The sequence below is a fragment of the Sinohyriopsis cumingii genome, chromosome 15, assembly GCF_028554795.1.
Source record: "Sinohyriopsis cumingii isolate HCF-2022 chromosome 15, ASM2855479v2, whole genome shotgun sequence".
Lineage (NCBI taxonomy): Eukaryota > Metazoa > Mollusca > Bivalvia > Unionida > Unionidae > Sinohyriopsis > Sinohyriopsis cumingii.
The window spans coordinates 141,481,600-141,503,150 of record NC_142975.1 but is presented as its reverse complement, the minus strand read 5'-3'; the positions used below and the strand labels follow the sequence as shown (position 1 = coordinate 141,503,150).

The window sequence follows — 21,551 nt, the reverse complement described above, 5'->3', positions numbered from 1 at the left end:
TCGAAATACACTGCGAATAAACGCAATGCTTATTCCGAATATTTACAATACTAAACGCAATAATTTTTGCGAATATACGCAATGGTATTGTGGATAAATGCAATACGTATTTGCGAGAACGCGATACTTTTGCGAATATTCGCAATAAAATCTTGCATAGCAAGGCAGATAATTGTTACTTCTTTAGAGATCGGACTACAATCAGTTACGGATTTTACTGTTTTTATAAAGGTGTCTTTCTTCCGTGGATTAAGTTATTCAGAGATTATTTGCTGTTTGGCAATCAATCATATGATTGTTACCAGTATGAGGACATTGAAACGAAGGCTATCTGAATTGAGATCATAATGGAGAAAATATCCCTCAAACATTTTGAACGTAGCTTTATACGTAGCGGAACAGATCAGTGAATCTGGCTGTCAAAATGGTTATCGCTGGATGCATCGAAAATATTTATTTGCAGGATTTCGAACTTCAAGATTTGATGTTGCATATTTGCTTTCCATTTTAGACCCTCATGGGAATGCACTTAGAAGAAGAAAAATACCACGACGAAGAAATTATTATGTCAAGGGCCTAACTTTATCTGGTTTCTTGCGACAAACTTAAACAATAAGGTTTGGGCTTCAATGGCTGAAAAGATGGATTTTCACGGAAAATCATTTGGTGCAAGGTAACGTGTTCAAGCAGTAATCCACACATTCTCGCGGAACATTACAGTAATGCAACTGAGCAACTCGATGCATGCCCAAAAGCGATAAGAGCCGACCGTGGAACCGAGAATACTCATGCTGCTGAAATGCAGAACTTTCTGACTAAAAATAAACGGTCTTTCATATTTGGGCCAAGTACCGCTAACCAGAATCGCTGCGGCGGCTATTGCGTATGGAATGTTGTCAGATTTGGATAGAGTTCTTTGGACTTTTTGAAAGAGACAGGCTATTTTAAAGGAGATGCGATAGACAAAAGTATTACTCAGTTCAGTTTCATGTCTATTGTGCAGGTAATTAAAATAGTTTACATCTCTCCAAATAGGGCAAGCATGACATCCTCACTTAAGAAAAACACTTGTTGCATTCATATTATTGTCCTGGTGACATATTTTTTGACATGATAACTTTACAAAATATATAGACCATAAAACGTGCAAGGTCAGCTATATTTAAAATCCTAATTAAAAACATTTGCCAAATATTTGGATTTATGATTTATTTGAATCTGAAAAATTCGTAATTTCTGCAATGCATTTAGACAATGCCAATAGAACAATAGAAACCCTAATAACAGCTCCTTGTTTTTTTATTTTGTTATTTTACAAATTTTAACTTGCACTTTCATTTCTCCTTCACTATCAAATGTTATATATATATATATATATATATATATATATATATATATATATATATATATATATATATATATGTATATATATATATATATATACAACAGAAGATCACAAAAATGTCCATGCTTTATTCCTTCTAGCGCATTCGCATCGTCGTTGTGGATGTATCTTCAGGTGAATACATCATTCCTTTACAATATCTGTGTAAGTAAACAAGCAAGTTGACGTCATTATAATATTAATTACATCATTGTTTATAAGGCGAGAAATTAACTTCACTATATCTATATACATACAGATACACACATATATATAGTTTTTATTTTTTTCTTCCTGACTATATATTGGAAAGGTCATTTTGTAAACAAGATAATAAATAGCTTAATTTGTTCATGAGTGTGGGTTTGTACTTGAAGATGTCACTTTGTTTGTAAGTATGTTTATTTGTTAATTCTGCGGTTATCCTGACATCTGTTTGGTTGGCTACTATAATTTCAGTAATGGACCTAACCTTGTTTACATGTTAGAACGTTCTTGAAATGAACTTTTGACCCTTATCCGTGCACTGTTATTGTGTTGTCGTTTTTTATATATGGGTTGTTTACCTTAAAATTACGTATTCCTATCTTAAACAGATGTGTTGCTTTCAGTCTTTTAGTTGTGTTCACTTATTATTTGAGAAGATTTATTTAAATTATTCATTGGAATTACAAAGAACTCATTCATTTAACGAGAAATAAATATTTTGTGATTAATGTGAATTAATTTAATGACATTTTGGATTATACCATTGCGATACATCAAGACTGCTGACACATCATCAGTTTTAAGGCTACTGGCACATCAGCACATTCAAGATTGGATTTCAGTCCTGACCACTGGAATTCATTTCAAATACTCTACACTTTTGGACTTTTGGACTTATGGTAGAACTTGCAGGACTATCTGGAACTTAATTGACAATCCTGTAAGTTTTTTTTAGAATTTCACATTGTATTGAAGGGAAATAACTTATTTGTTGAATTTTGCAAAAACTTTTGCTTTTCACTCTTTACTGTTATTTAATTTAATACCAATATAATTTATATAAATTGGCCACATATGACCTTTAAAAACCTCCTGCGGACCCAAGAGTGCCAAAATGCAACCCCTGCTTGGACATCTTCCACCCTTTCCAGATAACTAGACCTTAATTGATGAAGCAAAGTACAACATTTTCCCAGGGCTCTGTCATTTTGCCATTCCAAACAGGAACGTGGGAATTGAGCTACCAGTCAGTCTGTTGAGCTTTACTGTATTTGATATGAAATTTAACAAATTTGATAGAGTTGCACAAACATTTTTCCATATTTCTGGAAGCAGATAAAAGGTTGTAATGACTATAACTAGCGAAGTTGAATCTTGGTCAACTACGAACCAAACTACTTCTTTGTATACAACAAAACTTTCAAAATATTTCGGGTATAAATCTCTACTCCAGGTTTCATAACAGAGGTTGAATTAAGTACAATGTAGGTAATATGGATCCAAGACAATAAAGGATAAAAAATGCACAAAATGCAGTAACAGTTGCTTATTTTTGCTACAGTGGTGCACTGTCTCTCTGGATGTATGCATATTTTCAAGTAAGATGACAGTACGGGCAAGGAGAAGACATATGGGATTACATAAGTGATACTGTTCCATCAAAGGCTCTTCTTCTTTGCTTGAGCTTAGAATATATGGAACAACATGCAACAAACACTTAACAATTATTACTGATAATTGTGACAGTGATGTTTATTCCAACATTATTAGGTATAGGGAACTAAACTCTTGTGCACAAGTCTTTTCCATCATTACTGATAAAGCCCTTTAAAAAGATCTTTTTTTCATAGAAATCATCTAACAGTGTAATAATCCAGGAAAAGGTACAACAGCTAAAAAAAAGAACTCAAGATAAGGTGAAGTTTTATTTTAAATCTTTATAGTAAATGCCATTAACACAAATGAAGACTCACAACTTACAAGACATAAACATCACTCAAGATGGACTCTCTATTTTCATAAAAAATATTTCAAAATATTTTAAAATGAATTTTCTTCCATTAAGATTGAGTTTGTCTCAACATCAGAAATGCAAACAGAAGGTAAAAGTAGCAATGAAACTGCAAAAAAACACTTCCTTAAACATCAACAAACCTATCGTATTTCTTAACTATAGGCAAAGACAAATGTGTAAATAAAAAAGGATATGAATGTGCACCTTTTGGATCACCATGAAACAAACTGAAAGATATATAAGTTTACACTGAACTGACATTTGTCACATCACCAAAAATTCAAATAAGAAGTAAAAGTAACAATGAAACTGTAAAATAAAACCTCCTAAAACACCATAAACTGTATCCAATTTCTTGCCTATAGACAAAGAATGGTTATAAATGTGTAAATAAAAAAAGATATTAACCTGCATCTTTTGGATCATTATAAAAAAAAACTGAAAGAAAAGTTTACATACAACTGACATCATTGTGAAAGTAAGTTAACAGTATACCAAAACAAAGTAACAAAATGATGTGCATATCAATTCAGAAACATCACAGATCCAGATATGCTGGTACTTAATGCAACACATCTGAGTCTACACTGCCCACATTTGGATGAACATCAATTTACCATAAATACATTAATTTTTAATGCTGTGGATTTTAATTTTACCTCATTCAATGAATATGTTGCGAAATGTAGTAAATACAAATATGACAAATTATATAAAGTTATTCATGGAGTAAAGAAACAAGAACCAGCAAAACACTTAAAATATATCACTTAAGTTTTCACTTGACTAATCCAATATATGATGGAGTTAAATAAATCCCCATTTGCTCATGTATTATACATAATGTATTAATGCTACTATTATATGGATATGCACTGATAATATCAATATTTGTATAATCACTTATTATTTATTGCCACCATCATATTGTGATGCATACAATACATTACTACAAAATATTATTTTGTACTAATTTTATAAAAGATGACACTCTCAAGTGAATAGAATAAAGTTATTTGACTTGTACACTAACTGATTTTATTTCTTAAATGAAGTAAAGCAACTGCAATGACTTGCCTACACCAATCCCTATGAATTGTACAGTATAATGCAAGACAACAACCAACACCCACGCTCTTCACTCAACACCCATGCTCTCCACTCAACACCCATGCTCCTCACTTAACACCCATGCTTTCCACTCAACACCCATGCTCCTCACTCAACAGTACCCAGGGGTCATATGCATTATCTGTCACATATATGAGGGTCTTCCTACTGTGAGTACATATATGAAGTTTATTTAGAAATTATAAGAAAATGTATAATTGTAATTTCTTATATTTTACCTCTGACCTGCTCCCCACCTCTTGCTAAAAACAAACTGGACCTTGGACCCTTGGAACAGGAATCAAGAATGACAGCCCTTATATTAGAGACAAAGGAACCCACAATATCCACAGAACACCTTTTAAAGATGAATGGGAATAATAAAGCATCAATTATTTATTCAAATTATGTCATACAATTACTAGTGTTGGCATTAAATTAGACTATATATTTATTTTAATGGATAACGAGTCCAAGTATTAAGATACTAATAAATTGGAATGACAAAATCATGTCCATCATAAGCTGCTTTGTGTTGGTCTTGCATGACATGAACAGTACCATACAAGGACATTGTAGCATTACTCTGTGTGTGTGTGTATTTTAACATTAGTGGTGTTATACATATGTCATTAAACACAATGTCTTCCATTTGATTCATCAGCTGAAGTAAGCAAAAGTTTTTAAAAGTTCACTGAAACATTGCAAGAATGAAACTAGTGTATAATGGAAATCTGATTTTGAAAAAAACATTCTATCTATTCTTCTAACTGTAACAAGGTCCAGTCATTTTTCCAGGACAAAGCATTATTTATTTTTAATACCAATGATTTTCCAATTACAAACAGAGTGCAAGAGGCACAGTCTTTTCCCAGTTGTTAGGCACCTTTACCTTGTATCATTAACATATTTATATGGGTTACTTACTAGCTGAGGGCCCCATCTTGCATGAATGATGAAAACAAAACTGGTATGAGAAAAAGCACAACAAAGAAATATCTAATGAAGATACATATAACAAATATTAACTATATGTCCTGAACTGCTGGGACAAATAATACAAATTATCAAATATTGTATAAAAATAACCAACACAACTAAGATATCAAACAATTCAAAGTTTGTAATTTTGTAAGAATCTTAAAGTTCTTCCTTACACTTATTGGGTCTTACACATAAAATGAAAAGAAATAAAAATAAAACAGAACTTGTACCAAAATGTGGGGCACATGATAAATACAATGGACTCATTACAAATTAATGGGACCAAAGTGATGAAATCTGTAAATTCTTTTTATATCTCTAGATACTAATTTTCATATCCAATCTGTATCACCCCCCTAATTACTTAGATCACTTAGTCCATACCTTACTGTCAGGGACGTCATGGGGGGGCAGAGGGTTTGAATCTCCGTAGAGTATGAATTAAAAATTCTCTAACCTGTATGATAGTATTATTTGTATTAAATATTAGTTCTGCCTACTACATGTATTATCAAGCATTTTTCTATAGAATCCAGGGATAGCACTTTCCGGAATGACTGTGTCGATACATTAGAATTAATTACTAGGTCATCATGCGAGTGTGTCTGCTACGCAAAAGTGCATATAACACCAATTGAGTAGTATAATTTTCTGGTGATGTGTGCCTAGTCATGAGGGAATATGGGCTCATGTGTGCAGGCAAGGTGATGGGTGCCATTTACCTGTGGACCTGGGTTTGAATCTCCGCAGAGTATGAATTAAAAATTCTCTAACCTGTATGATAGTATTATATATATATATATATATATATATATATATATATATATATATATATATATATATCACTTTAATTTTGATTTTGTCTTGAACCAACCCCACACTGGTTATGGATCCCCCAATACATAGGCCTGGAAAAATTCCTGCAGACATCCATAGCCATCTTGACAACAGTTCTTATGACATAATTGATTTCTTTTTTTTTTTTTTATGTTAAAAACGCAACAATTGGTGCTGGATCATTTATGGTTTCCTTAGCACTACATTATTTTCAGTACTGCAATAAAATAATCTGTTTGAATGGGTTGTGTTTAATGTTCACTTACAATATCAAACCCACCACTAGCAGTTTATGATGTGGTCAGTATTTGGGAATAAAAGTAAACACTGTAAAATGTTATTTTTGTGTTTTGCTGCAATAATGGTTCTCATTTATTTGAAAATTATATGATAAAAGGTTTAGAAAATTGCAGATAGAAAGGTATTTGGAAACTTTCCATTCTTATATGCACTTGTTACAAGTGATATGATGAACTAGAATGATGTTATTCTGAAGGAGACCAGTCTGTCAAGAAACCAGCCTAACTAATTAGTAGGGCATCTTGATAGTTCAGTAATTTACAGACACAATTAAATAATAGTTCTGAGTTGTTAATATACCACATGATTGATTGCATGAAAAATTTCCTTAATAGAACAAACACTTCTTTCATTGAATATCTATGTGTGAGAACTTTTGTTTCCAGTAGACATATTCTAGTTTGTATTGGAAAGTCATTTGCTAAGTTGGACAAACTATAAAGTGATTTTATTATAAAATAAAATTATAATTTTTGTAAATGGCTTGCCTTTGATAGGAAATCTTCATCTTTTTCCATAACCGATTTCAGTTGTTGAAAATATTTCTAATTTTTGTTTCCTTACCCTGACTTGAACAGCTAACACTCGCTCCAGGGCCACAAACTGGAGGCAAAAACGGCATTAGTTAAACCGGACATTTATATTGTGTTTTCTTTTATTTGAATTGTAGTATGTATTTAAATTTTATTTTGTCGAATATTTTTTAATCAGTACTTACTGTCACTGTTGACGAAAGACATTGACCCAGTTAATGTCATCAGGATCCCAAAACAAGAGTGTTAAGTCACAAGGAAATTGGCACACAAAGCATGGACAGGAATGAAATTAGGAAGGTCAAGCTTGAAATATCATCGCTGATTTTTAAATAGGTCGCTTGAGAAAGGATTGTATTATTATATAGAACATGTATGACAAGTATATTTTAAGCAACCATAAGAACCCCTGTGATGATGAATAAACGCTTACACGACACAAGCCTCGAACTGTAATCAAAAATATTTCTCAATCAGAATTAGGAACACTTTTTTAACAGGTACCTATTTGTTTTATTACCCAGGTTTTTATCAACTGGAGAATACCTGGCTACCCATTGGCATCTTTATCCAGAAGTAGTCAGATTTGGAATGTGCGATGTGACTTGCAGGTACATCTCATCAATAGTGCAGCATATATGTCTGCTACTGAACTATGGTAATTCTATTGGTAGATCAGTTAGACTCATAGTCCAAGGGATGCATTTTCAAGCTCGGTCAGCTGCTTAAGTGTGTCCTTGGGAAGACATTTGGTTCCTATTTTCACAATGTGAGACAGACACTGTTAAATGTCCAAACTACAATTATGTATTTTGCCTTTACCTTGTCAAATGAATCTACAAAAATCCACCTTACAGAATGTCTCAAATGCCATGATTAGAAAAAAACTTCTACCAACTTTTTCATTTCCATTTCAGGTTTCATTTTCCAACCGTTCAAAACAGAGCCTGCTAACATAAATTCAGTGGTCAACAGGAAGTTCAATGATTCAAAGAGGACAATCTCCAAGTGAAAATATTGTTGCAGACTGGCATCTGAATGGGTAAACATGATGAAATTCAGAAGCAGAAGCAGGATGTCAGATACACATTATGTTTGCTTTGAATTTTCTGGAACAGCAAAGAATGGTCTTCATGTGAAACAAATTTCCTGCAGTATCTTTCATTATGACCTTAAAGTTTGTAGAATGAATGTGATGTATTAAATATAACAGGTACATACATACATACATACATGCACTAGCTGTCTATTCTCTCCTGAGAAACCTTATTAAAAGATCACTAATTGAACTCAAATATGCTTATGATTACTAGATTTGAATATATCTTATTCTGTTTAATTTGTGTAAAAGTTGTATGTATTTAATAAAAACTAAATACTACAGTTGTTTTTTGTTGTTTTTGCTCACATGAGCAAAATTGTGCTCATAAGCATGCCATTTTCACATGAGCGGACTTGCTCAAATGAGCAAGATCTTGCTCATGTTAACAATTCCTGCACATGTGATTTTCTTATTAGAATCTATTTGCTCATGTGAATTCTACCTAATTTGCATGTTAAAATGCACATGAGACTAACCTGAGTTAGATCTCATGTGAGAATCTCATGTGCAGAAGGGTAGGCAGTTTTGGTGTTGGAAGTCCCATAACTCATTCAGTTTCATTTGTCTTAGTAAATTACATCTGCCCCCTCTGAATTAATAGCAAATGTAAATGATTTGAAAAAATTCTATAATGGCATGAAAATTTAACCCAGTTGTTTATATGTAAACATAAAAACATGCATACCAAGTGATTTGTGTAAAACTCAAGTACTTCCCCAAAATCATACCAACAAGGTTATTGTCAAATAATTCAAAGTAACTAAATGTACATAATTTGAAAAATGGATGTAATGGCATGGAAATTTAAATTGAACATTAAGGGCTAAAGCAGTAAGGTAAGACTGCCAGCTGAAGCGCAAGCCCATGGTTGTTGTTGTTGTGTTTTTTTGTGTTTTTTTTCTTCCGCATGTAGGCATGCAGCTAACAATACTAACTATCATGGTCTGAGAAAAACAACATATACACATGACAACAAGAGTGGTAAGATATAAATAAACACAAAATGTTCTTAGGCCCCAACCATCTTAAGACTATAAGGTGACCTAAGCCCAGTCATCAAGCCCCCACACAAGGCGGAACTAAATAAACAACAACAACAACACAATCCCCAATTATTAACACGACACGTAAATCCAACACTGATACACAAACCAAACATACTAATTTATACAAAAAAACGGGGCACAATATACCTTCCAAATTCAATATAGCTATTAAACAAAGAATCATGGCGATAAAAGACCAGTCACAAACATCAAGATCTAAGGCAATGGAAGTCGAGTTGAAGCAGAACAGCAAATTCTAGCAAAACAGCCAAACACCACAACAGCACGAAGAAGAAAGACAGAGGGTAACACAGAATGAAGGAGTAAAGAAGAAAACAGACATCGGCTTTCAAATTGCCAATTTATATGAGGTTCTTCCTTTGGTTATTGAAGACCTCTTTCGATAAAAGCTCTATCCCCAGAACCCTAAATCGATCCTCTGTATACCACCATCAAAAGTGAAAACTGAAAGTAAACACAGTGTGACCCAAACATGTATAGTGTGCCTGACACCCAGCTGATTGACAACATTTCAGAAAATCAAAAGTACACCATGTACACCAAATTCCAACTTTAATTAAAAATAATAATGAAATTATACAACTCAAAGGATTAGGAAAATTACACGAGTGGCTTACAAACCATTGGAATAGATTTCTGTCCACTAGTACAACTGGACTTGATTTGATCTTACACGCTTTGCCGTTTCTGGGCGTACAGCTTTCATGTGGCGTTTTGCGTCCCGTGGGCCCCTTGCCTTCTTTCCTCGGCTGGACATGTTCATGAATTAAAAAGAGCGACATTCACACGTAAAAGTGGGACTGTAGTGGCTCCATTCCTACAGTCCCTATCAATTGAAAATCTCGACCTTCGAGACTTAACCAGTCGCGAAAGCACTAGTTGCATAGGTGACTTAAATCCTTTAATTGATTGATTGATTGATTAATATACGAATACGAAAAACCTACCAAGTTTCATTTTTCTACCTCATCTGGTCTTTGCTTAATCATCCAACAAGGTGTTTGCCTGTCAGACAAGAATTGCTGCGATGATAGGAAAATCTAAAATGGTCATTTTGTTTACCATCAATACTCATTTATAAGTCAAGTCAAACTGCAAACAACATAGATCCGAATCTGGCATTGCATAATGCACCTACAGATAAGGTCTGTGATGTTTGTTCTACTGATTACTCCTTACAAACTGCACAGACCCAGATCTGTCTGTGCATTATGGGATGGCAGATCTGGGTCTGTGCATTTGCAGTTGGACTCATCTTAATAGGCAAGTATCTACAGTAGTAGTTTTTGTGCTACTGTCCTAAAAGAGATTCAGGACAGACATACGGACAAACAGCTGTAGAACAAGATAACCCTTTTCACTATCATAGTTGGGACATAAATATAAAGTACATAGGATGAAGTCAGGAAATATCAAATGTTTCCTAAACTCAGCTGTACTGGTTATGAGCAACTTAAATGGTTAACAACTGAGAATGAGAGATGGATGAATAATCTTGGGAATAATTTATTATCTTTCTGTGATCAACACACATAAACACATATAAACAAAGAAATAATGCTTTACAAATAACTCTTGAGTGACAAAAATTTATATTTCCTGTAGTGAACATAATGTGTTTAATTAACATGTACACATTTCAACATTCAATGTTTCATCATTTTTTTCTAAAAATCTGAACTAAAAAAAAATATTCACTCTATGCACACACACATATTTTGTTTAAAGGGACCATTGTAGCTTGGTTCACAGGGAATAGACTAATAATTTAATATCCACCAAGGCAAGCCCATGATGACTACCTTTGTGTGTCCTTGGAAACGGCACTTAGCTGTCTATTCTTTTTAATTAAATAGCCAATAATGTGCTCAAGGTATTATTAAATATCAATGAGTCAAACAAATTAGTTTTTGGGGGATCTTTTCATCTAACAGTCCTAAAACTTTAATACTGAAAAATCTACCACATAAACTTAAGTCACACTTCATGAAAGCTGAATTCTAAAGTTTTAATACTGAAAAAATTATATCAAGTTCAGAACAATGGTTAATATAGCACATCAGGTTTTATTTTAAAATACTGAACTAATGACCAATTTAACAAATATGAAGTTATAATACTGAATGGTGATATTTTATTGCAATTGAAAAAGAACTATTTTCATTATAAACCATCTCAAATTCCACTTTCAAAAGCATTCCAAGTTTCTTTTAAACATATACACTGACTTTTGTAAATAAAAGTCATCTACTGTCCCCTGATCAGCTCACAAACTTTCAAGTATGCAAAATATATAATCATTTATAAAGAACTTATCATTTTTCTTTGGAAAACAAGATGTAAATCAGCATCACATAAAATATCCACTTACAATTATAAAATGTGCATATTTCACAAAAGTCATTTACAGGAAGATAAAATGTAAATAGTTGTAAACTGAATAATGGCCAAAAAGTTAGCAAAATGAAAGATGGAAAAAAACCTTGTTTTCCTAATGTAAACATGTAACTAAAAAACAACAGGCAAAAATAAGGATCTGCATTATCAAATATATAAAAATCACTAATGATTCCTGCTTATAAAGTATCAAAACACAAACATAAATCTGGAAAAATTTACATTAAAAAAAATAAATAACATTATTATATCCAAAGAATGAAACTGGTCAAGATTGGGAACTGAAATTAAAGAATTCTCATTGTAAATGGTAGCAACAAATTCCACAAAAAGTAAGAGTTAGGCTCCCCTTTAATTTGATCTTGTGTTGCTTTCATTTCTTTTGATTCTTTATAATTCAAGTGTATCTGTTTTAAAAGTGACATTATATGAATTTCTAAATCCATCTCTATATTACAAGATTAAACACTTTTTGTAACTAAATGCTTACTGTCCTTTGTAAGTAAATGCTGTCTGTCTTTTGTACGTAAATGCTGTCTGTTTTTTGTACATAAATGCTGTCTGTCTTTTTTAAGTAAATGCTGGCTGTCTTTTGTAAGTAAATGCTGTCTGTCTTTTGTATGTAAACGCTGGTTGTCTTTTGTATGTAAATGCTGGCTTTTGTACGTAAATGCTGTCTTTTGTACGTAAATGCTGGCTGTCTTTTGTAAGTAAATACTAGCTGTCCTTAAGTTACTACTACTCTCATCAGTCATAGTGTTGTTTTGTGGTCTCTGAGTTTGGTCAGATATGTCATTTAGTAATTTTACCAGACCATTATATCATATAGCTTTCCTTAATTTAGAGTCTGATCCATGTTACTGCAATAGTTCAATCAGCAATCTTGTCATTTTTCAGTGCTGAGATCACATTAAAGTAGCTAAATTTCTTAAATACATTGTAGAATATTTGCCATTAGCCAGAATGCTCAGAAGAAATCTAATCAATGTTCTACTAATTTTCCATGAGTAATTCAAATTTAACAGAAGTCTTTGTTAAATTTATGCACAACTCAGTATCAATATATTTTATCATTTTGGAATTAGTCACATACATGATCACATGGTCTCTGAGGCAGATAAATAATCATTTTATAATAGGAAATAGCTTCTTTTCATATGAATGCAAATTTGGGTTAAAATACAACATCTGTCATGTTATTCAATGATGAGCATGGACATGAACTGGCAGAAAATAAACTTGTACGGTTTATTTTTTTGACCTTGATGGATATTAAAATTACAATATACACACAAAGAACATTTCCTGTTCATAGGAATGGTTACTGCAGTCATGTTGTCAACAAGATGGAACTCAAGTTTTCACACTAATGTTTTACCAGTAGGCATGGGAAAAATGTAATATGAATTATTCTTGTGAGACCAATTATACTTTTAAAGAGAGATAAGGAAACATGTTTAAAAACTGTACTCTTATTTATCTGAGTCTACATCTTGTCTGACAACATGAATGACAGGTACATGCTCACTACATATGAAATTATTATTAAACAAAATTTTGATTATTTGTATCACATGGACATTTTGTGCACCTAAGTATCAATTACTATATGATGCAGATTATTATTGTTGTTGCTTTTGTTTTGGGTTTAATGCCATTTCTCAGCACAAGATAGGCTATTCATTCTGGCCAGTATAACTGGTGAAGCAACAACCCAGGACAACCCTGTAAGAACTACTGACACACAGGAAGCTACTGGCAAGCTTTCTCACATATCCATATTGGCCAAGTCTGAGACTTGAACCCACATGAACAGAGGTGAGATGGCCATCACTGGTAAAAGGTGAGTGCTTTAGACCACTCTGCCACCCAGGGCCTCTGATGCAGATTATCCCATATGGATTGGAATAAAGAGTTAAAAACATAATAACATTATCAAATTTTTGTTCTGACAGATAAGAACCAATGAAACTAATACAATAAGGAGCATCCTTTCACATGTTTAGTAAGCAACAATAAGAATAAGAGGGACAAGGAAGCAAAAAAGAAATGTAAAAATTGTCAACTGCAACCAAATGGTATTAGAAGAAAAATGCATAACTAGAATATCAGTACATAAGGTGTATATTTTCCATTTTATAGCCTAAAAAAGCCTTGGTAAAAATGCCATTTACTGATATGGTAGCATGTAGTAGAGATTTGGAAATTATTTTGATTGTTCTTGTATCTAATCATTTACTGATTGTTTTTGTATTCCTGATGTATGAGAATTATGTTAAAGATACTTGCTGTGAAATACTTTATTTTCATCAATATAACTTTAATGTAAGGATTTTGAAAAATTGTTCTATTATTCCCACAGAAAAGACTGTTGTTTGATGGCTTTTCAAATATGTATTGTATATACTTGCATATAAGTCTGGCCCAACTGCAAACAAGACATCCTGATCTGTTGGTGCATTATGTGATGGCAGATCAGAGTGTATGTTGTCTGTTGTACTGAGTAGTCCTAACAAACTGCAAAGACTCAAATTTGCTGGCACATTATGAGGTTCCAGATTTGGGTCTGCAGTTTGCAGTTGGATCCAATTTATAGAGAGGTATATATGGTATTAACGAAATCAAAACAGGTAGCGAATTAACAGTATTACATATTAATGTAATACTATCACTTTTGAAGTGAATCAACTGTATTACATATTAATGTAATACTATCACTTCTGAAGTGAATTAACAGTATTACATATTAATGCTACAATATTAATTATTTGTGAATTAACAGTATTACATATTAATGTTATACTATTATATTTGAAGTGAATTAACAGTATCATATCTTGATGTGAAAATATTACTTATGAAGCTAATTAACAGCATTATACATTGATGGTATAATATTACTTTTGAAGTCAACAGCATTCAAATTCCACACATGTACATCTACCAATACTTGCTAAACTTCAGTGTAAGAATATTTCTTGCATATGACTATTCCTGTTCTCATATTTGAAAAGATGTTGTTGTTGTTGTTGTGGGGTTTAACGCCATTTTTCAGCACATGATAGGCTATACATGGCGGCCAGTATTAATGGTGGAGGAAGAACCCAGGAAAACCCCGGAAAGAACCACCGACCCTCGAGAAGCTACTGGCAAGCTTTCTCACATACCCACATTGGCTGAATCTTAGACTCGAACCGCCGCAGACAGAGGTGAGATGGCAGTGATCCGTAACGCAGAGCGCTTTAGACCACTCGGCCACTCGGGGCCCCTATTTGAAAAGAAGATTTTAGCAAACATAATTGTAAATTTGAAACAATAACATGGGGAAAAACAGGTTTGGGTAAATATAACTACTGCAAATTCGCCATTTTTTCATGAGTACCAATTTTAATTGACTTCGTTGTTTCTTCAAACAAAAATTTAAAGGACCATTGCAAAGTAACTCTTATGCAGAAACAACAGAGCTGCTTCCCAAATCAATGGCCATTCTATGGAAACAATAAGACTACTCCATAATCAATGACCATTCTGTGGAAAGAATAGGACTATTTCCCAAAGCAATGGCCATTATGTGGAAACATTTGGACTACTTCCCAAATCAACTGCCATTCTGTGGGAACAATAGGACTACTTCCCAAATCAACAACCATTCAATGGAAACAACAGTACTACTTACCAAATCAATTACTATCCCAAGGAAACAAACGGACTACTTCCCAAATCAATTACCATTCCTTGGACCCAAAAGGACTACTTCTCAAATCAATTACTATTTGATGGAAGCGATAGGGCTACTTCCCAATTCAATGACCATTCCATGGAAACAACAGGATTAATTCCAAATCAATGACCATTCCATGGAAACAATGTGACTACTTCCCAACTCAATAACTCAATAAATTTAAGTACTGATGAAAATATCATTTGTATCAAGAACAAAAATGTATACCCACCAAAAAATGAATTGCCAGTGTGTTACATAGCATTTTAAGTAAATATTCACAGCAATATCCCTTGGAAAACAACCACTCATCTATGTATAAACTTATTCTTAGCATACTGAACTATAATAACAGTCATTATCAAACAAGATACATTCAGACATCAGAACAAACTGCGCCTCACATTTACCAACAAATATATTATTAATTACTTACCTGCACAAATTTAAGAACATCTATACATTGGGAGTAGGGGATATATATTTACGGTGGTCTGGAATGTGTTGTCATTATCACAGACATATATTACATGACTATGCAGTAACTATAAATTAAATATAAGGTATGTAGGTAGATATATGATTATTATTGCAGTTATTTATGTACAACAATATACATATTAAACAACTACTGCTTGCATAAAAATTTCTCATGAAACAATGCAAGTTACAATTGCTCTTTAGTTACACTACTACTTTTATATTCTACACATTTTTAATGTCATGATTTTTTGACAAACCTGTATATTAATTACCCTATAAGTACATGTATCTCCATTTAATATGAGCAATAACAAAGCCATACAACTCACAAGTAGTGAAATTTTGGTATGTTTGATATGGTTTTCATTATACAATGTTACTTTTCAGAGAAATGTCACTTTTGAATGGAAGAGGCAGTAAATCTGAAATACATAATAGGAATTTTTGGCACAAGTGACCTTCCAGGAATGGGCTCATCCTGTGCATTTGCTTGATCATTCAATGCAAATGCCTAGATGTTGAGTTAACCATGTGTTTGCCTGATCATCCAATGCAATGCCTAGACGTTCAGTTCACTGTATCATTCAATGCAAATGCCTAGATCTTGAGCAAAGCATGTGTTTGCTTGATCATCCAATGCAATGCCTTGACATTGAGCTCACCGTGTGTTTGCTTGATCATTCAATGCAATGCCTTGGCATTGAGCTCACCGTATTTGCTTGATCATTCAATGCAAATGCCTAGATCTTGAGCTAACCATGTGTTTGTTTGATCATCCAATGCAATGCCTAGATGCTGAGCTCATTGTGTTTGCTTGATCATCCAATGCAATGCCTAGATGCTGAGCTCAGTGTGTTTGCTTGATCATCCAATGCAACACCTAGATGCTGAGCTCACCGTGTGTTTGCTTGATCATCCAATGCAATGCCTATATGTTGAGCTCATCCTGTGTGTTTGCTTGATCATCCAATGCAATGTCTAGATGCTGAGCTCACCGTGTATTTGCTTGATCATCCAATGCAATTCCTAGATGTTGAGCTCACCGTGTGTTTGCTTGATCATCCAATGCAATGCCTAGATGTTGAGCTCACCGTGTGTTTGCTTGATCATTCAATGCAACGCCTAGATGTTGAGCTCACCGTGTGTTTGCTTGATCATCCAATGCAATGCCTAGATGTTGAGCTCATCCTGTGTGTTTGCATGATCATCCAATGCAATGCCTAGATGTTGAGCTCATCCTGTGTGTTTGCTTGATCATTCAATGCAATGCCTAGATGCTGAGCTCACTGTGTGTTTGCTTGATCATCCAATGCAATGCCTAGATGCTGAGCTCACTGTGTGTTTGCTTGATCATCCAATGCAATGCCTAGATGTTGAGCTCATCCTGTGTGTTTGCTTGATCATCCAATGCAATTCCTAGATGTTGAGCTCACCGTGTGTTTGCTTGATCATCCAATGCAATGCCTAGATGTTGAGCTCACTGTGCATATGCCAAGTTTTGTTGCATCTGTTCCAGAGTTTATCTTAGAATAGAGGGGTCTAAGCTCCAACAAGGTTACTAATGTGAGGTCCAAACACCAAGACTCAGTTATTATACTGAAGTTTCTTTGATATGCTTGACTTAATTTTTATACATTTTTTACAAAAAAAATCATTATTTCATTTGTGAAGATCAATTAGATTCCATCAGGATATATTATTGAGCTCTTGATTGTTGTGACCTTGAAATAGTGGAAAGCCAGAGATGTCTTAACATTTTGACTGCAGTATTCTGACTGTAGTCAATTCAAAGGCCCTTGTATGTACAGCCAGTTGTACCATGTATATCTATTCTGAGCCTTATCACCCGATGATAAAATACACGAAACCATTGGTAGCCATCTAGATCAGGTACAACCTGGTTGACTCCAACTGTATTTCCACAGGTACACTATGCAATCCTCTTAAATGTTTAACCTGGGTTCAAATGTACCCAGTTATTCACATGCAAATTTCAAAACCAGCAGGGTGTGTGGGTAGGTTGAGAGAGAGAGATAGAAAAAAGAAACTACAGTGATAGAGAGAGATAGATATAAGAAAATATAGTGTTAAAAAAATTTTATTAAAGGCCCTTGTACATATTTTTCTACCAGGTTTGACAAATTATTAAATTTGTAGCCATAGACATTTAATCTAGTTCTGTTTGTATTTAAAATATGCAGTTTAAACAATTTCAATAACTAAATAAGTGGTCATCATGCAACTTTTTGACAGAATCACGGATGGCAACTAAAAATTGAGGATCATAATTTAAAAAAATATATAATCAACTTCAAACAGCACATCAGAATCATTTGTCTAGTCTGAATGGCATATCAGAATCATTTGTCCAATCAGAATGGCACATCAGAATCATTTTATCCAATCAGAATGGCACATCAAAATCATTTGTCCAATCAGAATAGCATATCAAAATCATTTGTCCAATCAGAATGGAACGTCAGAATCATTTGTCCAATCAGAATGGCACATCAAAATCATTTGTCCAATCAGAATGGCACATAAGAATCATTTGTCCAATATTGAAAGGCTTTATTGACATGATACTTCATGTTAAAATTAGTCAAATTCTGGTGAGCAACTTTCTGAGATCAAGTATTTTTAAAATTTTGCCTAATTTCTGTAATGACAGCCATATCTGAAAAGAGAAAAAACATCATCGGTAAAACCTTATCTGTCCCTTATGCCAAGGAGTTTTGAATAAAGTTCTTTCAAACTATTTTGACAACTTTGTGAAAAAAGGCATTTAAAGGGTTTTATATCTTTAGTAATGGTGGCTTTATTTAAAGGCAGATTGGCAATTCAACTATACAAATTGGAAAGCCCTTCATGAAATTATATATACCTGAAAAGTCATGGCATGTCACACAAAAAACAATGATTTTCTGAACTATTTAAATCCCTTGTTCATGTTGTAGAAAAGCACAAATTCCAAACAATACATCCGCAACAAAAGAAACTGACACTGGAGGATGGGGGGAGGGTATCTTCTCAGATATCTCTGCAGTTGTTCCTTTCAAAGGCATATTTTGATTTTGGAAAGTTTTAAGGTTTCATTATTGCCTCCAGCAATGAAATGGTGTTACTGAACAACTTATCTAGCACAATACACTACAGTTGCCATTAAAATAACAGCTTGTAAGCAAACCAGGAAAATAGGATGCAAACCAAGGAAATTATTAAGTGTACTTCAGATCACCATCAGAGACATCAAAAATCAAAATAATTAAAAATTTGGGAATACTACATTATGAAGTTAATTATTTCCATACTAAACTATCAACATTGTAGTTGATAATGAAATAAAATAAAATAAACAGGACAAAACTTGAAACAGAAATTACTGTTCATCAGTCATAAAAACATTAGGAGGTTACAACAGATGCTATGTTGTGATATTTTTGTTGTTGTGTAAAGACCAGAACAATATTATTAGGTATTTTAATTATTAATATATATATATATATATATATATATATATATATATATATATATATATATATATATATATATATATATATATATATATAACTATTCTTCCCTAAATTAAAAAATTCCTGCAAAATAATGAGGCTTTTAGATTCAAAACCTTTTATTCAACATAAATTTTCATTCAAATATGTCATGAACAATAACCCCAAAAGAATGTAAATCTCCATCAACCATTAACTAAAACATTGTCACGTACGAGGATGCTTTCTTTCGAATTCCATGAAGTGTTATTTAAAGGAATCATTTCAATTTCTTCTATCATTAGTAACAGCAGTCATATCTGATGGCAGATTAACATCATTTGAATAAATCTGAAAGGTCTTAATGCCAGGATGCTTTCTCTCAAGTTTCGTTAAATTTTGTTGAGTGCTCAAATTCCATTTACAACTTTTAGAAAAGAAGTTGCTTAAAGGATTTTTAATTTTAGTAACAAGAGTCATTTTGGATGTGTATTGGCACCATTTAAACAAATCTGAAAAACACTGATACCCCAATGCTTCATGTAAAATAATGTGCAAGTTGGTCAAATAGTGTTTGAAAAGAAGTGAGTAACAATTGTGAATGGACAACAGACAATGCATGGCAGTCAAAGGACCACACCATAAGCTAACTTCCTTGATTTAATGTAAATTTTAGTCACATAAAAGCAACAGATTAAGTAGAGCTTTTTTCCAGGCACTTGTGCTTGTGACTTTAAGTCAAATACAAACTCATTTCCTCTAATATCTAAAATTCTATGAGGAAACCAAGAACGAATGATAAAAACACATTAAGTTATCAACAAAGACTATTTTAAGAGCAAATTATGCTGTTCTTCTAGAAATAACAGCTGGTCTACAAGGAAACAGTCACTAGGGTTTTTCACAAATTCTCTAAGTCCTTGAATTATATCCTCTTCTGTTACTTCACTAGCACGGTCGGAACGAGCTCTTTTAAGATAAATGTAGGCCTTTTCAAATGCTGCCTTGCCTAACATTTTCTCGCATTCACTGACAATAAGTTAAGGAATTAAAGTAATACAAATCATTCACAATATATGAACAAATATCAATGTCTGTCAGGTTCCTGACAATTATTGTATGTGTATGTCTGTCTGCCTGTTCACGTATACAAATAAATTTGTAAATTAGTTATGTTCTTTCTATATTCATTCAAGTACCTTTGTATCAGCATCATATATGCCCTTAAGGAAGATACATTTCAGTTTCAAAGTAGTATATTTGTAAATAAAGAATTTAGTGTCATTGTTATGTCAATTACATTATTGTATATCGAGTGATGTATAAAAAAAAACTTCTATATAAAAGACTTGTATGCAACAATTCTTTTATAAGACTGAAAAATTCATTAAAAAGGTTCTAAAATTATCATGGACCAACACTCTGTGACACAAACCATGCAGTGTGAAGGACTGGTGTAATGTCTGTAGTACAGACCCCAGGATAATCCTTCAGTTTTATAGGGCTATTGATAAATCCAGGAGATAAACTATCACACCTGGTCTTGCATTTTAAGGCTACATAGTGTTTAAACAAGTGTGAAAACATAATGACCAAATATCCTTTGTTGATGACACATCTAATGCTGGTCCAACCAAAAACAATCCAGCCACCTTTGAATTAATCTTGTTGGCAACCTTTTCATTCACTGGGAGGAAGGGGTACACATAAAAACAATCTATAAACTGGACCTAGTGACCACTTAATTTTGCCTTAATGTGTTTATTTGGTAGTATAATGGATAATAAAGTTGATATAATATTTTAAAAATTTTATTACTGACGTCCACTTGCTCTGACTATATGCTGGTCAAAACCACTGCCCTAACAGACATGTCTGGCAAAAATGACACCTGTCTTACATGACATTCCCACACATGGGATATTCATGCAAAATACTCTGATGAAGTGTGTCTAGTGTGTGATGGATTCCATTACACACCATCTGACATATAAACATAAAATTTTTGGCATTTACTCTGTTGTAGAAAAAATATGAAGCAGTGGTATATACCTTCATATGCCTGCACAGTAATGGTACTTGCAATCCTATGACAATAAGTATTAATGTTATATAGTCAAATTTTTCCATGATTAACAAA

The 21,551-nt window shown here is 33.1% G+C and overlaps 1 protein-coding gene and 1 long non-coding RNA gene across 7 annotated transcripts in view; one reads left to right on the top strand and one right to left on the bottom strand.

Annotated features, from left to right (window-relative positions):
* Window positions 1-139: 139 nt before the first annotated feature.
* Window positions 140-9,294, top strand: LOC149782933 (uncharacterized). The gene is made up of 3 exons (XR_016414476.1): window positions 140-1,003; window positions 1,486-1,549; window positions 8,068-9,294. It is a non-coding gene; the product is annotated as an uncharacterized LOC149782933 (long non-coding RNA).
* Window positions 9,295-10,809: 1,515 nt separating this feature from the next.
* LOC149782931 (serine/threonine-protein kinase Nek11-like) overlaps window positions 10,810-21,551 on the bottom strand; it is a 71,633-nt gene continuing 60,891 nt past the window's right edge. For 5 of the 6 annotated variants that reach the window (XM_089934491.1, XM_089934488.1, XM_089934487.1 and 2 more), the window contains one exon: window positions 10,810-20,440. In XM_089934491.1, coding sequence (XP_089790617.1) covers window positions 20,239-20,440 — 202 coding nt within the window. In that variant the 3' untranslated portion in view covers window positions 10,810-20,238. The remainder of the gene's footprint in view (window positions 20,441-21,551) is intronic. The other variant, XR_016414475.1, reaches the window with a different exon arrangement.